The sequence below is a fragment of the Macrotis lagotis genome, chromosome 1 (genome assembly GCF_037893015.1).
Source record: "Macrotis lagotis isolate mMagLag1 chromosome 1, bilby.v1.9.chrom.fasta, whole genome shotgun sequence".
Classification (NCBI taxonomy): domain Eukaryota; kingdom Metazoa; phylum Chordata; class Mammalia; order Peramelemorphia; family Peramelidae; genus Macrotis; species Macrotis lagotis.
In genome coordinates, this window is record NC_133658.1 from 885,706,979 (window position 1) to 885,723,007 (window position 16,029).

The 16,029-nt window shown below is 35.9% G+C and overlaps 1 protein-coding gene across 11 annotated transcripts in view; it reads left to right on the forward strand.

The window, feature by feature from the left end:
• RERE (arginine-glutamic acid dipeptide repeats) overlaps nucleotides 1-16,029 on the forward strand; it is a 570,111-nt gene that overhangs the window by 415,042 nt on the left and 139,040 nt on the right. For all 11 annotated transcript variants that reach the window (XM_074218548.1, XM_074218539.1, XM_074218549.1 and 8 more), the window contains one exon: nucleotides 5,366-5,464. In XM_074218548.1, the coding sequence (XP_074074649.1) occupies nucleotides 5,366-5,464 (99 nt within the window). The remainder of the gene's footprint in view (nucleotides 1-5,365; nucleotides 5,465-16,029) is intronic.

The following is a 16,029-nucleotide window of genomic DNA, read 5'->3' on the forward strand; positions in this document are numbered from 1 at the left end:
AAAACCAAACTACTACAGAAGGCAGAATATGATGGGATTGGGATGAATGCCAAGGTAAGGAGAAGAGCTACATCTTGAGAAACAGGGTTGAAGGAGCACCAATCTGTGAGTTGAGTTGAGGTCTGTTAAGAGGGAAAAAAGGAGCCCTTGGAAAATGACCGCAAGTTTTCAGTTGTGGTTAATTATACAGTTTTAAAAGTTGAATTTTCCTAGATAGGTTTCCAAATATTCGTTTGTTTTTATTTATTTATTTGTTTGTTTATTCCTATTTTTGTATAAATGATGTTTTTTATACATTACTAAAATATTCTTGTTTAAGAGTAAACATAGGGGCGGCTAGGTGGCGTAGTGGTCTTGGTCTTGGAGTCAGGAGCACCTGGGTTCAAATCCAGTCTCAGACACTTAATAATTACCTAGCTGTGTGGCCTTGGGCAAGCCACTTTAACCCTGTTTGCCTTGCAAAAACCTAAAGAGAGAAAGAGAGAGAGAGAGAGAGAGAGAGAAGTAAACATAATACCCCCTCCCCCAAAGAATATAGACCTGCATGAGCAATAACAGAAAGAGAAAAAAATTAAAATAACAACAACAATAATAATAATCATAATAGGTGCAGCTAGGTGGCTCAGTGGGCAGAGCACTGGCCCTGGAACCAGGACCACCCGAGCCCAAATCCAGTCTCAGACACCCAACAATCACCCAGCTGTGTGACCCTGGATCACATTCTTTATGATAAGTCCATCATAAAAGCTACTTCCATATTTTTCCACCGTTGCCATTGCTGATTGCAACTCCCTCCATTCATACTTCCCCACTACCACATACTATATTTTCTCTCTCCTTTCATTCTGTCCCTCTTCTTAAATGTGCTGTAGGGTCGCTGAGTGGTGCAGCAGACAGATCCCTGGCCCTGGGACCAAGAGACCTGGAGCCCACATATCACCCCTTAGGCCCAGAATTCACCTGGCCCTGTGGTCCCAGACAGGCCATCCAATCCCAGTCCCTTGCAAGAAGTAAAAAAGACAATGTGTCATATCTGACCACTCTCCCCCCATGGTCCATCTTCTCCATCACTCACATCTCCCCCTTCCCCCGTCCCCCTTCTCTCCTTACTCTAGGTGTCTATACCCCATTGAGTATATGATGAGAGCAAAGGTTCCCTCATTCTCCCTGGCTTACCCCCCCTTCCATATCATTGCAGTAGCTCATTGTAATTAAAAACATATCTTATTATATGAAATATCTTAGCCTATTCCACCTTTCCTTTTTCTTTCTCCCATTACATTTCCCTTTTAGCCATTGACTCCATTTTTACACTAAATTATATTTTCAAATTCAATTCTCTCCTGTGCTTCATCTATAAAAGCTCCTTCTACCTGCTCTATTAAATGAGAAAGTTCATATGAGTATTATCAGTATTATTTTTCTATGTAGGAATACATGTAGTTCATCATCATTAAGTCCCTCGTATTTTACCCTTCTCCTCCACTCTCTATGCTTCGCCTGAGTCCTGTATTTGAAGATCAAACTTTCTGTTCAGCTCTGGCCATTCCAACAGGAACATTTGAAATTCCCCTGGTTCATTGAAAGTCCATTTTTTTCCCTGGAAGAGGACATTCAGTTTTGCTGGGTAGTTGTTTCTCAATTGCATCCCAAGCTGTTTTGCCTTCTGGAATAGTTGCTGCTAAGTCCTGTGTGATCCTGACTGCAGCTCCACAATATTTGAATTGTGTTGTTCTGGCTGCTTGTAATATTTTCTCTTTGACTTGGGAGTACTGGAACTTGGCTATAATAATCCTGGGTTTTTTGGGGTTTTTTGGATCTCTTTCTTGGGGAAATCAGTGTATCCTCTTAATTTCTATTTTGCCCTCTGCTTCTAGGATATCAGGGCAATTTTCCTTTAGTAGTTTTTTTGAAAATGATGTCAAGGCCCTTTTCCTGATCATGACTTTAAGGTATTCCAATAATTTTTAAATTATCTTTCCTGAATCTGTTTTCCATATCAGTTGTTTTTTCAGTGAGATGTTTCACATTTTCTTCTAATTTTTCATTCTTTTGGTTTTGAAGTATTGTGTCCTGATTTCTCATAAAATCAGCAGCCTCCCTCAGTTCCATTCTACATCTGAAGGATTTGTTTTCCTCAGAGAGCTTTCTTATCTCCTTTTCCATCTGGCCAGTTCTGCTTTTTAAAGCATTCTTCTCCTCAATAACTTTTTGAACTGTTTATCCATTTGACCTATGCTGGTTTTTAATATGTTATTTCCTTCAGCATTTTTTTGGATCTCCTTATCTAAGCTGCTGACTTCTTTTCCTTGTCTTTCCTTCATTTCTCTCATTTCTTTTCCCAAATTTTCTTCTATCTCCCTCACTTGACTTTCAAAGTCTTTCTTGAGCTCTGTCATAGCCTGAGCCCAATTTCTGTTTTTCTTGGGAGTCTTTAGATGCAGGAGCTTGTACTTCCTCATCTTCAGAGTGAGTATTTTGATTCTTCTTGGTATTCCTCTTTTTTCTCTTCTTACTCATTTCTCCTTCCTGTGCCTGGTTTTGGGGTGCTTCCTGAGCTTTTGAATATTATTGGGACACCGTCCCCCACAAGGATCTCCTTGTGTGAAGCTCTGTCTTCCCTCCTGGTATGTGAATGACCACAAGAGCACCCCACCACCACAGGACTGAGGTGGGGGTGCCTGCTGTTCTATGGGGGGGCCCTAGACTGCAATCAGGATCTGAATGTGGTCAGACCCCTAGAGTCTTGTTCCAGGGACAGAGGACAGACTTCGCCAGTCTCTCTCCATTCCCCTACCTAGGCTCAGCACTTACCGGCTCCGTCTGCTTCCAGTTCCTGGATCTGGGCTGCTGCACTCAAGCTGCTTGCTGTGTGCCCTGAGGGCTGGGCTTCATGCACTCACTCTGGCAGACATCCCCTGCCAATCCCCCAAGCTGTACCTGGTGCTTCCTGGGGTGTAGGTCAGGAAACTGCGCCCTGGGGCTGCCTCAGGGAGGCTGAAGTTTCTTTACTCTGGCCGGCCACTCCTCTAACCCTGCGGAGCAGAACCTTTCAGCTCTTTTCCAGGTTACCTTGGGCTGGAGAAGTGCCTCACTAGATCCCTCTGTGGGTTCTGTCTCTCGAAAATTCAGTTAGAGTCCTTATAAGTTTGGAAATATCAGAGAGAGAGAGAGAGAGCACCTAAGAGAGGATCCTCTCCTGTTGCCATCTTGGCTCATAAAATCCAAATATTCCTTTGTTGCAGCCATTTGGTGCACATATAGTTCTTAGCAACAATTTTCAGGAGCCCATATCCATATTTAAACCATGTAATTTATAGTTAAATCATCCAATCTGATCCCAGATTGGGGAATGGTGTTAGAGAAATATCTTCACTTGTTTTAGGGGAATATATTGCTGTGCTTTAGTGGGACTCAGTTTATATGTAGGTGTTTTGTCCATGGATATAAATCACCTTCCAAACCTCCATGCTTGATCATCTTCCATGTTTCCCCATAAGTTTGTTGTAAGAGTTTAATCTACCTGATGAAGTAAGGACTTCCTTATATTCTTTTGACATAATGATGATATTAATGGAGCATGTGAATTGTCCATCCCTTGCTACCTGACTGGTCATTGCCAACATTTCTCTTCATGCCTACATTACTTCTCCAGCTGATTTCCTTGTTTATAGTGGGTTGGACAGCCTGCTCATGCCTCATGTGTCTCTATTGTCCTTTGGCTGATCCTCAACTTCAATTCTTTCAGGGCTTTAGTATTCTATGATTCATAGTGATGGACAAATTTTGCCATTAAATAGGTAAATTTTTTCTTCTCTCTCTCTCTCTCTCCCCCCCCCTCTCCCTCCCTCCTCCCTCCCTCCACCTCCACCCCACTTTCTTCATCTGTGGACTTTTATTTTTAGGAGAAAACTTGAAGCCATTAAAAGTACTTGGAAATTTCCTGAAAGCAATCTAGCTCATTGTCCATTTTTATATGTTATCCATTAAAATTTTTATCATTGTTTAGACCAGTGATTCTCAAAATCCTGGGTCAATATCTGAAGTCCCTGAGACACTTTAAGAAGATCTGTGTGGTCAAAACTATTTTAATAATAATATTAAGATACTTCAAATTCCAATATAGTAAATTTCAAAGAGGCATGGCCTTACATAGGTGAGCTCTTGGGGTTGTACACAATAGTAGTAAGGAATCCTAAGACTAACAATTTTTAAAACAGCTGATCTGTTTTTTAAAAAAAAGCTATTTTTTCATTCACTTAGTTTCTTCTGGATTGCTAGGTAAGCCAAGTTCTTGAATGATTTAAATCTCTTTTAGGAGACACTGCAGCATCCCAGGGCTTGATACAAATGGCATACAAAGGAGTATCTGGAAGACCTCACCTTCTCTAGGGAATCCCTCTGCTCTAAGCTCCTCTATCATGATAGCAAACATCTTTGACAACTTTGTGTTCTTGTTCTAAGCTTTGAATGACACTAACAGTTTGGTCTTACAATTAAGTTTCCTCTATTACATCGTTTTTTAAGGAACCTTGGGAATCTCCTTATTAGAGAAAAGCCTTTATGGTTGGATCATATCACGTCCTTTAAGTCAGTAAACATGAAGCATGGTGAAATCTTGTATTCATTTTTTATGATAGTAAAGATGTTTTCTATTCTAGCCCTGATAAAATTTATTCTTATTCTTTTCATAACCTTGTTTTCTTCAATGCCATTTTAACTTTCCATGGAAACGCATCAGGAGTGTGATATTAATGAAGTTGAAATAGGATGGTTCCACTGGCCTTATTGTTGTAAAGAATTTAGTATAAAAAAAATCACATTCTCTCAACACATTCAAGTTTGATCAATGCATATCATGGAATGTAAAGCAATGTAAAGATTATCATATTGCCTTCTGTGGGTGGGGAGTGGGAAGGTTGGGGGAGGATGGGGGAAAATTAAAATTAAAACCTTGCCAAAAAAGATAGATAAAAACTACTATTGTGCATAATGGGAAAACAAAATATATATAATAAACAAAGAAAATAGAAAAAGAATAAATTAAGAATGCAGTCAACTGCAAATAAAAATTTTGAAAATCACAGATCACACTGATTTGGAGTTGAAAAGGGAATCTTTAGAGGTGTGACACCCCTTACCCTTCTGGTCCTCCAAGAAAACCTGCAGTTTTTTAACCTGCAGTTTATGCAGGTTAAAAGTGGTAAAGGGCAAATTGAAATGTGAAATTTATAAAGATGAATGTCCACTATTGTCCATTAATTCATTCTATTTGAAAAAGTAAATGTAGGCAACATCCCCTATTGATTTGCCTGTAGTTTGATAGTTTGTTTAATTTGCTGAGTGAAACTTACTATTTTTTCAGCTACATGAAAGCAACTATGATGCTGGAAAAGCCCTCCAGCGCCTGGTGAAGAAGCCTGTGCCCAAACTGATTGAAAAGTGCTGGACTGAAGATGAAGTGGTGAGTGATGACCTCCTGCACCTTGGGGATTGGGGGTGGGAGTGTCCAATTCAAAGTGCAACCAACCTGGTCCAGGGGAAATCAGTGATCCTGACCAGCCTGAGCCTGCCATTATATGGCAGGAATGGAATAGCCATTATATTGGACTCCACAGCAGGTACAACACATCTCTGGCTTTAGGAGCCTGGTGCCAAATTTTCCAGGGAGTGCATAGCCCCTTCTTTAGGCAACCCTCTATTCATAGCCCTCTCTATAGTTGGTCTCTTTGTTTCAGAGCTGTCACCTTCTTCTGGACCTGATTAATAAGTTACTAAAAAGATTACGTTGCTAGCTAACTCAGTGTTTGGGACTATGTTTTCACATCCATATTACAGAACTAGACGATACCCATTATCTTCTGACTTAAAAGGGGTAAAGTATTAAAAACAGGGAATATAAAATTTGAATATAGCAAAAAACCAATTATTCCATTCCATATGTTAGATTTATAATGGAGATTAAAAGGAAGAAATGAATTGTGAGCAGACAAGAGACAGAGCTATACAGAGATATACAGGCAAACATGGATATATAGTTACAAAGACATAGATAAGAAAAGTAAAACTTTAATCAGGAACTGTGATGGCAGGGTGTTGCTACTAAAGAGGTCTGGATGCTAGGTGGCTCAATGGATAGAGCACTTGAATTCAAATCCGGTCTCAGACACTTAACAATTACCTAGCTGTTTGACCTTGAGCAGGTTATTTAACCCTGTTGCCTTGCCAAAAATAAAAAAATAACAAAAAACAAAGAGGTCTGGATGGTGTTGTTTTTTTGTAGTTAAGACATAGGGATATCTATTGGTCCTTGTCCGCTCTATGCTGACTCAAGCATCCCTCTTCTAGAACATGCTGAGGAAGACAGTGATTCAACATTTTGTTATGTATTTTACCAGTCTCAGAAATGAAACATGTATTTTAGTATAGTGATTGAGTAAATTTGAATGAAGTATTGTGCCTTTGGCATTATGATAATAAGGAAGGTTTTAAAATGTGGGTAACCAACTCAATATGAATTTCTAGTTTGTCAAAAACTTGTAAAGCTTTTTAGAAAATAGCCAGTCCCTAAACTTTTCTCTTGTATCTCTTAAAAATTATGCATTCCATAGTTCAGAGTAAAAATTGAAGCTCCTTTTGCTGTATCATACTTATATGAGACATCATTCTTCATGTTTTTTTGATCAAAGCAGTGAGTTTAGGTAGATCATTAAAACAAGTCATTTGGAAATAAAGGGATGCCTGAAGAAGATATTGTGAAATAAAAGAGCTTCTTTGACCTTTAAGCAGGACAGTAGGAGTTCTGAATGTATGTAGAAATCCTTATAGAGAATCCCCAGGATTATTACTCAAAAGAATCTTCCTTTATTCACCCTGCCCTGAAACACAGAGACTTTTTAAGCCTATTTGTACAATTGAAAATGCCTCTTACCTTACTTAGCCCTTTCTCTTCTACCTTGATATTGCCTGCCAGCTTTACCCTCTTACCTAATTTCCCTCCCCTCGAATACACAAACACCCTTTTTGCTCTAGAATATCTAAGGCCCAAAGAGTGTAAATAAAAAGATGACTTACCCTCTTCAAAATAATATTCAGCTCTTGTTCTTTGGTAATAATATATTGACATGAACTACAGTTACAGGAGGAATTAAATGGTGAAAGTGAAGCCTTACAAAACACATATGAGGAAAATTGAAAAATAAAATGGTTATTCCAAAAAATGAACACCATGTGTATGGAAAAATGATCATTAACTTCATAAATCACTGTCATTTTGGAGTCATTTTATCATATTTGCTTCTTGTTCTATTCCAGTCAACTTCTGAAAAATGTTTTGGTTGTCATCTGTTAATGACAGACTATACCCAGGTGTGGGTGGATGGGTGGTGAAGTGTCTTAAGTGGAAGAAACAGTAAATATATGGAGGCTAGTTTATAAGACCAGGAGTCTGACTCTGTGCTTTAAGTAGATAAGACAGTGCTCTTCAACTAAGCTCAGTCCAGGGGAAGAAGGAAATCTTTATATATTTATGTGAACTAAACAAATCTCGGAAGAAATGGCTCCTAATTATCATTAATTTCATGGAAAAAAATTAATGCCTATCTTATTTTCTTTTTCTCCTTTTTTCTTTTCTTTTCTCCTTTTCTGGTTGTTCTACCTGACAGTGTATACAAGAATAGGGTTAACCAAGGGACTATATATAAGCCCATATAGTTGTGACAGAGTGACCCCTAATGACATAACGTTCAAAGGTTCTTTCCTGTCTTTTAGATTTTATCCCACCTTTTCTCTCATGCCCCCCCAACTCACACCCTTTGTTCGTAAAATCTTCTGAGATCAACTCAGATGACCACATGATCTCTTTCCTTCATTCCCATAGCAATGTCTTTGTCCATTTGATAATTCCAAAGTAATTTATATTTTTTGTATTTATTGTATTGAATTCTACTGTTTACTTGAATTACTTATGTCATTTGTTTTATCTTCTCAGTAATATTGTAAACTTTTTTCGTCAGGGACTATGACCTGTTTTTGACCCTTCTTCTGCTTTTTATAGTACTTAGCACACTCTGGCATATAATAAATTATCTTTGTTGTTTCACTTACTGAGCTTTCTCCTTCATTTGTATTTTTTTATTTGGGGATGGAAGTAGTTGGCAGGAGTTGATGGTAAGCAGGAACAGATCCCAAGGATAAAATATACTCTATGAATGTGCATTGCTGTACTATAAAATAGCTTTTGAAGGAACTTGTTTGTTCAGTGCAGCATTGAGTTTGCAGAAAAGCATCATTTTTGCTCCAAATTTTACTTCTTCCTCTCCCCCCCCCCCCCATGTTACTCATTGGATAGTAAGTAATTCTTGAGTTAGAAGGCCTCAAGATAAAACAATGGAAAGGGTTGTGTTTTTTTTTTTAATGTAACTCAGTTCACTATTTGGTTCCCTTAGCATAGTGCATATGTATATCTTTTACTATAAAAGTTGCTCTGGGACTGAGATTTTATAAGCTTTGCTAAATCCTTCTCAAATTTGTGTAGGTTCATGGTGATGCCTGGCTGGTTTTAAAAATTCAAATTATCAGAAGGAATTTGAAAATTAGTTTCCATCTCCCACTCCCCGCTCCAAAAAGATCAAATTAATAGAAATTAGATGAGATTGTAGAAGCTGTGCATGGCAACCACATATCTTTAACCAATATATACTTGCTTTTATTTATTTATTTTTAATTAAAGTACCATGTTCTCATTCACCCATGTTAATATGACTTAGGAATTAGGAAGAGGGAATAATTTAGATCAGAAGTGTTTTTTTTTAAGTCCTTAGTTTATTAGGTTTTTAATTAAATATGATGCACATTTAAATAACACAGAGCACCCAGGCTGAGCTGTAGCTAATCGAAACAGATTAAGTCACCCATCCACACTTGGGTAGTTATTCATTCTGTTTGTTTATGCATGTAGGCTGAAGGCAGCCTTCCTGGCGGCTGGGCTGCTTGCTGCTGCCCTGGGATTCCTGTGCTTCTGTGTGAGGTTGGCCTCTTTAATTATCATTCAGCTGTTGATTATGGAAACATTGGTGATTCTAATTGAATTTGCTTTAAAATTCAAGGCCTATATTTTCCTTGCAAAGTTTGGCAGTTTGGTCTGAGTTTCAGATTCTTACCACTTAATTTTTAACTGAACTGCTGTTTACTGCTTTGTTTATTATTCACCCAAATCTACTTTGATATTTGAAATTATTTGCTGTTAAATTAACTTTTGCAAAAGAAGCAAAGGACTAAATAAAAAAAAATGATATTTTATTTTTGCTCACTCATTTTTCCATTCATTCTGAACCTTTGTAGCCTTTCTTTAAAAATATTCCACTCTTTAAATACTTTAAACCCTTTATGGTGTGATGAATTTGAAGTAGACAACCTGGCTTCAAATAAACTCCTACATTTGTATCCTAGACTTGTTCATTCTTGGTGGTAATGTACATGGATTTGCAAGTTAATAAATTTTAAACTATTTAAAATTTGACTTCAGTTTTGTTGTAAAATATAAATGAAAAATGCTTCCAAAAATTACATAGTATTGCAAGCTAATTTTCTGAATATTTATAGTCTAGTAAACCTGTGTGCCTGGTCAAGAGATTACTTACACTAAGTACACTCATTTATTAGCATGGATTTCTTTCTCCAGCATCATCTCTAAATGCCTTTGTCATGCCCTTCTTGGAATATCTGCTCAGGAAAACATTGTTTTATTGCCTCTTCCTTTGAAACCAAGTGTCTGAGATGTGCCGGAAGACAGGACTGCTTACTAGGGCAAAAATACCGTGAATTTTATTTGCTATTTGTGTGGCAGCTGTAGAAAATAGAATTCATAACAAAAATCAAAGTATATTTCTGGTAGCAGCAGGGGTTATTCCTGGTTTGAAAGCCATGGATATTGGACGATAAGGGAATGTCTAGCTTTAAATTTCATATTATGAGTGAAGTTAGCAATACTGTTTCTTTCTGATGGGACTAATTGTAAAAAATTTGTAATTCCCAGCCTTCATATTTTTGAATCACACTCCTGAATCATTCTGTCATTTTCCAACAACATTTTAATCAGTCTGAAGTGGGAGAAAATTGAAAAATGCACCAAGAAATCTTATTTGTTATCATGATAACACTTTTTATTGTAGAGAGATAGATTTTTGTGAGAATGAATAGAAAAGGTGACTCATTTCCTTCTATTACTCTCCCAACTTCTTTTAAAGAAAGTGTTATCCTAGTTTGATAGTTAAATAGGAAAGCAAGAAGAGCAGGCACATACAAATTACTATATATATATGCAAGATAACTGAAGCATGACATATTTTGATATTTTAAAATATATTGTTTTGTGTTCATCAGAAGCTGATAATTGTTGGTAGGTCATGCATTTTTAACAGAATATTAAAAGTTTCCAACATCTGGACTCAAGTGAGATTTATCATAATATCCCTTTCATGTTCTCAGTGTTTTGATTAGCCACCATCAGCCTGATCTGTAACTCTTGTTTAAAAGACACAGTATTGTGAACAAAGCAGTTTAATATCAAGTCCTTTTGGAAATAAGACAATGGATGAAAATCAATTATATGTAAAAAGTTGATGTGGAAAAGTAAATTTTGTCCATTAATTTGCAGAAGAAATCCACAGCTTACCCAAAGAATGAATTTATTTTATAAAAATATTTAGCAAATTAAATAGGGATCAGCACTGTAGAACGATATAAATTTCAAAAAATTTAGTTCAACATTTCATGTTCAAGAGAAGCTGTCTTCAGGATAAATCTATATATGCCATCAGTGACCTTGGCTTCAACAGAGTGACTTTATTGCTTCCTCAGTCTTGATCTTACTACTGCTGCCAAATAAGTTTGTTCTTTTTATTATTCAAAAGCAATTTCATGATTTTTCTTATTTGTTTTAACCAATATTTTTTTTTGATTCATCATCTCTATTGTCTTGTACTAAATATTTATGTACTCTTAAGTCTAAGGAGAAGAGTATAAAAAATATTTTAATTGGCTGGATGCCATTCTTCAGAGGGTTATTTCTGTAAGTATGTCAGAAAGCTAAATCCAAATAGAACATCAGTATGCACTAAATTATTCTTAGTTGTTCCAAAGAATAGTTTTAAATTAGAGAGTCATTTTATGGTACACTCTTCATTGTTGCCAAGGGGGGAAGCCTACAGCTTGAAGGATTAATAAATACTGTAGCAGTTGGTTGTTGGAACTCTATTTTCCATCTCATTTTTGAGAGGATGTAAAAATGGAGATAGCTTACGCTTTCAGCTGCTCTCGATCATCTTTCTGTGCTCATTTAAAAAGGAGAACAAGACACAAGGGGGCTTGAGAGATTGCATTTGTTCTCCCATAGGCAAAGTGCTTATTTTATAAATGAGAAGGACCAGAATACCTTTTCTCTCCGTTGTAGTTTCTTAGCAACAGAGCTAAAGTCAATCTTATTGTGTCTGTTGCATTGTATATGTATAGCAGCATTAGATGCAGAGGGTAGACCATTCCAGCAATTCCACTTCTTTCTTGGCTTTTACCTTCAGCTTCCATCAAAAGGTATCCCAAGTAGATAACCAGTGCTGCTCCCAGTAGCCTAAGAATGCCCCTCTTCTAAATAATGTGGCCCATTTTTAATTCATTGGACTAATTCAATTTTTTGAGTCAAACCTTAACTGCACCCCCCCCACTGCCAAAACCCAAACCAAATCCATTAATCCATTATTTCATTGATGAAGAGCATTAGCAACTTTAGTGTAGGGTACATTATATCTGCTTCTACTTGGTATCAGATCATTAAGCACCAAGTTTTAGATGTTAAGGATTCATTATTATGATAGGAACTAATATGACTTGTGGAAAAGTTAGTGAACCTGGATTCTTACACTGGCTTAATCAGTAATTAATAGTTTGACCTTAGACTGGGCAGTATCCACTCTGGATATCTTGTTTAATTCTGTAATATGAAATTAGATTGGATGATCTCTGCATTCCATTATATTTCTAAAAGGTATGATTGTGTTTTTGGATGGGAGAAAGTAAAAATTGTGAAGTCTTGACACTGGTCACTGTGTAGCAACACACTCAGTCTAACCTTTGATTGACTCTGGGACCTTCACACAAAAGTCTCTGCAAATGAATGTCCATTTGTCACATTGTATATGTGACAGCCTATCCATTCACTATTTCATGATTATGAAATCTTAGTATTGAGACTGTAACATCTTAAGAGAGAGACCATCTATAGTTGATCAAATTCCATATTTCTTTTCTGATTTAAGGTTCTTGATTACAGTCCATTCCAGAGTCAAAGTTAAACTTGTCAAAGTTAAATTTTTTTGTTTTGTTTTGTTTTCTTTAATTATTATTTGTACTATGTTGTTGGTTTTTTGAGGTAGTTTGTAAGTGTTTTGTGTTGGTATTGCCTATGTTTTTGTCTGAAATGTTTGACTATCTAAATATAAGTATTTTAAGAGAAATATGAAAACAGGAAAAGTCTTTAGTCTTCTTATTGGTTCTTTCCTCTTTTCCTACTAGATCCATTCTTCTTTATTTGAAAAATGATATCCACTTCAAGAGTCTGCCACATTCTCCCTAGTTCTTAGAATTCTCAGGGAAGGGGCTTTCCCCCAGGCTACCTGTTCCCACCTGCTTGTGCCTTTCCTTCAAGATTTCTTTCTGTTTACACATATCTTGCATGTACACAGTTATTTGCATGTTGCCTTCTTAATTAGAATGTGGGTTCTTTTAATTCAGGGATTTAAAAGGGGCTGTTTGGTTTTGGTTTTGGCAGGGGAGGGGGCAGGGTTTGATTTGAATATTAGGAATAATGTCCTCATCAATTTCACTGGTAGCATATTCCAAACTAAAAAATAGGTGCTATATTATATAAAAAATATATTTTTCATGCAGGCAGAGGAACTGAAAACAATGTTTGTGGAGTGCATAACAAATTGTAGTACATGAATATAATGGAATACTACTCTGTTGCAAGAAGAATGAGTATAATGGGTTACATGAGCAGCAAGATAGAGGGTTAGACATTTTCTCAGATCTCTCCTGAACCCTCAAACATCTCCAAAACAGAAATTATATGTCAAAGGTAAAGCAAGTTTAAGCTGTCTATTAGTCAACAGTTTAAAAAAAGAACTGAATATTCATTTTAATAATTTGCTACTAAAGCTAAAATATTCATAAAAGTAGACATATTAAGAATTACATGGGGAAAAATTAGAAATAAAAAGCTAAAGTAAATACTAAAAGCTGGTACTTTGAGAAGTTGAATAAAATTGATAAATGATCTTATTAGCTAATCGAATTCAAAGAGAACAGAAAATTCCATCAATTAAATAGCAAATGAACAAGTAAAATCATAATAAAAACAGAAATAAAAAGAGTAATTAGAATAGACTCTGATGGGATCCTATTTCAAATAATTACAAAATGCTTAATAACATATCTTGTGATCAACCTCTCAAAACACATAGATTTAATTACAAAGTACTCCTTAGAGAAATAAAAAACAATAAAAATAATATATAGGGGAATCTCCAGTACTCCTGTCTAGGCAGAGTCAAAATGATAGCAATGACAATACTACCAAAGCTAATTTATACTTTTAATATTGTACTAATCAAATTACCAAGGAAATGCTTAATTGAAATGGATAAAAATAACACTGATATTCATTTGGAGTAAGAAAACATCTAGACTATCAAGGGTAATGATGAAAAGAAATACGGGTGAATGTGGAATAGCACTTAGCCAACTCGTAGAGAAAGAGAAGATGACAGACTTCACTAGGGATGTTCAAGTACAGTTGGATTAGCACCCATTGTTTGATAAAAAGGAAAGCAAATTATGTATGAAAAAACTTTATTTGGTAAAAATAATAAAACTACTGGGAATAAGTGAAGACATTCTGTCTCAAATTAGGCATAGACCATTACTCTATTCCGCATTTCACAGTATGTTCAAATGGCTATGCAATCTTATTAAAGCTCATACTTTAGGAGATATTTTTTTAAGGTTTCTGCAAGGCAAACGGGGTTAAGTGGCTTGCCCAAGGCCACACAGCTAGGTAATTATTAAGTGTCTGAGACCTGATTTGAAGCCAGGTACTCCTGACTCTAGGGCTGGTGCTTTATCCTCTACGCCACCTAGCCGCCCTAGGAGATACATTCTTAACTGAACAAGAGATACAGGTTATTGAAAAAGAACATTTTGATTACTTACCCTGAAAAACTTTTATAGAGACAGCATTAATATATTACATATATAATACTAATGTTGATAGTAATAAGATGGGAAATTGTGAAATGAAAGAAGATTTTTGAATCATTCTCTGATAAAGATTTGGGGGTTTCATATGTAAAAATATTTATTAAGGAATGGCTTAGTCTTATACATATTTAATAGACAAGTGATCATGAATATGAAGAAACAGTTCTCAAAAACAGAAATGAAAAGTAGTCACCACTAGAGAGAATGTCTCAGATCATTAATAGGGAAATGAAAATCAAAACCACCTTGATATTTCACCTCAAATCTTAAATTGGCAGAGATGACCAAAAAAATGACAAAATGTTGCAGAGCTTATGGAATGATAGGCAGCCTAATACATTGTTAGTGGAGCTGTAAAATGATCTACCCACTTTGGAAAATAATTTAGAATTATGCAAATGAAGTGACTAAAATGTTCATGCTCTTTGAACTAGTAATTCCTTTGCTAGGCTTATATACCAAGGAAGTCATCAGCTAGAAGAATGACTCCATATACTCCAAAACATTTATGACAGCACATTTTATGTTGGCTAAGAATTGGAAAAAGAAGCCCATCAATTGGGGACCAATTAAACACATTGTGGTCCTTGAATGTGATGGACTGTTACTATGCTATAAGAAATATTGTAAGTATTATAGTAGAGTAAGAACTGTAAAATTAATATGCCTAATTACCACACCAATATAAACTATAAGAATGACACACCAAAAAATCAGAAGTGAATGCCATAACATAGTAGAAAATAAGTACAACTTGATGATACTATAGGAGCTAACACCCCATTCCTACCCCTGAATGGGCAGTAGAGATCTATAGGTTAGTATTGCATATTCTGTCCATCTTTTTCTTTTAATGATAAACATAATGAACACAGAAGCAGGGAAAGACTTAAAAGCTGATGAAAAGTGAAGTAAGCAGAACCAAGAAAACAATATAAACTATGATTTTTTTTGTTGTCATTTGTGCTTTTCTTTGCAAAAATTATTTGGCTTGCCATTTTCTTCCCCAGTGGATTAAGATAAACTGACCTTAAGTAACTTGCCGTGGTCACAGAGGTGGTAAATGTCTGAGATCGTATTTGAACTCAGGGCTTCCTGATTCTCAGCCTAGTATTCTATTCACTGAACCACATAACTACTTCTATAGACTTAGGATTACAACATTGTAAATGGAATGAATAACAACCACAAAACAGTGAAAACTAGATGTTAACAAATTTATAAGGAAGAAAGTGGGATCCAGTGAAACATAAGAGAAAATAGTTTTCCCTGCAAATGCTTCCCCTCTATTATTTGCACTCCTTTGCAATGATTGATGTCCCAGATTCTAGAACATTGCATATAACATTAGGGTTTTTTTCTGTGATGATCAGTTTGACTGATTTTTTTTTCCCTTCTTCATTTTACCCCCTTTGTCATCATAAAATTTTTTTGTTTTAAATTGTGGTTCTCTGGAATACGAGAATGAAGAGATATTTACAGGGGAAATTGAATATGTGATTTGAAAATAAGATATAAATAAAAAGCTATTTTGAAATAGCTGTACAGCAATTTTTCATTTCCTGAAATTCTTTATTTTTCCTACCCTTTCTTCACTTATCAGTGTACCCAGCAGAAACTTCTTGGATTTCTATTTAACAAATATTTATTAACTGCCTTCTAAATTCAGAACATTGTGTTTTATGCTGAATGAGATATCCAACACTAAGAACACAA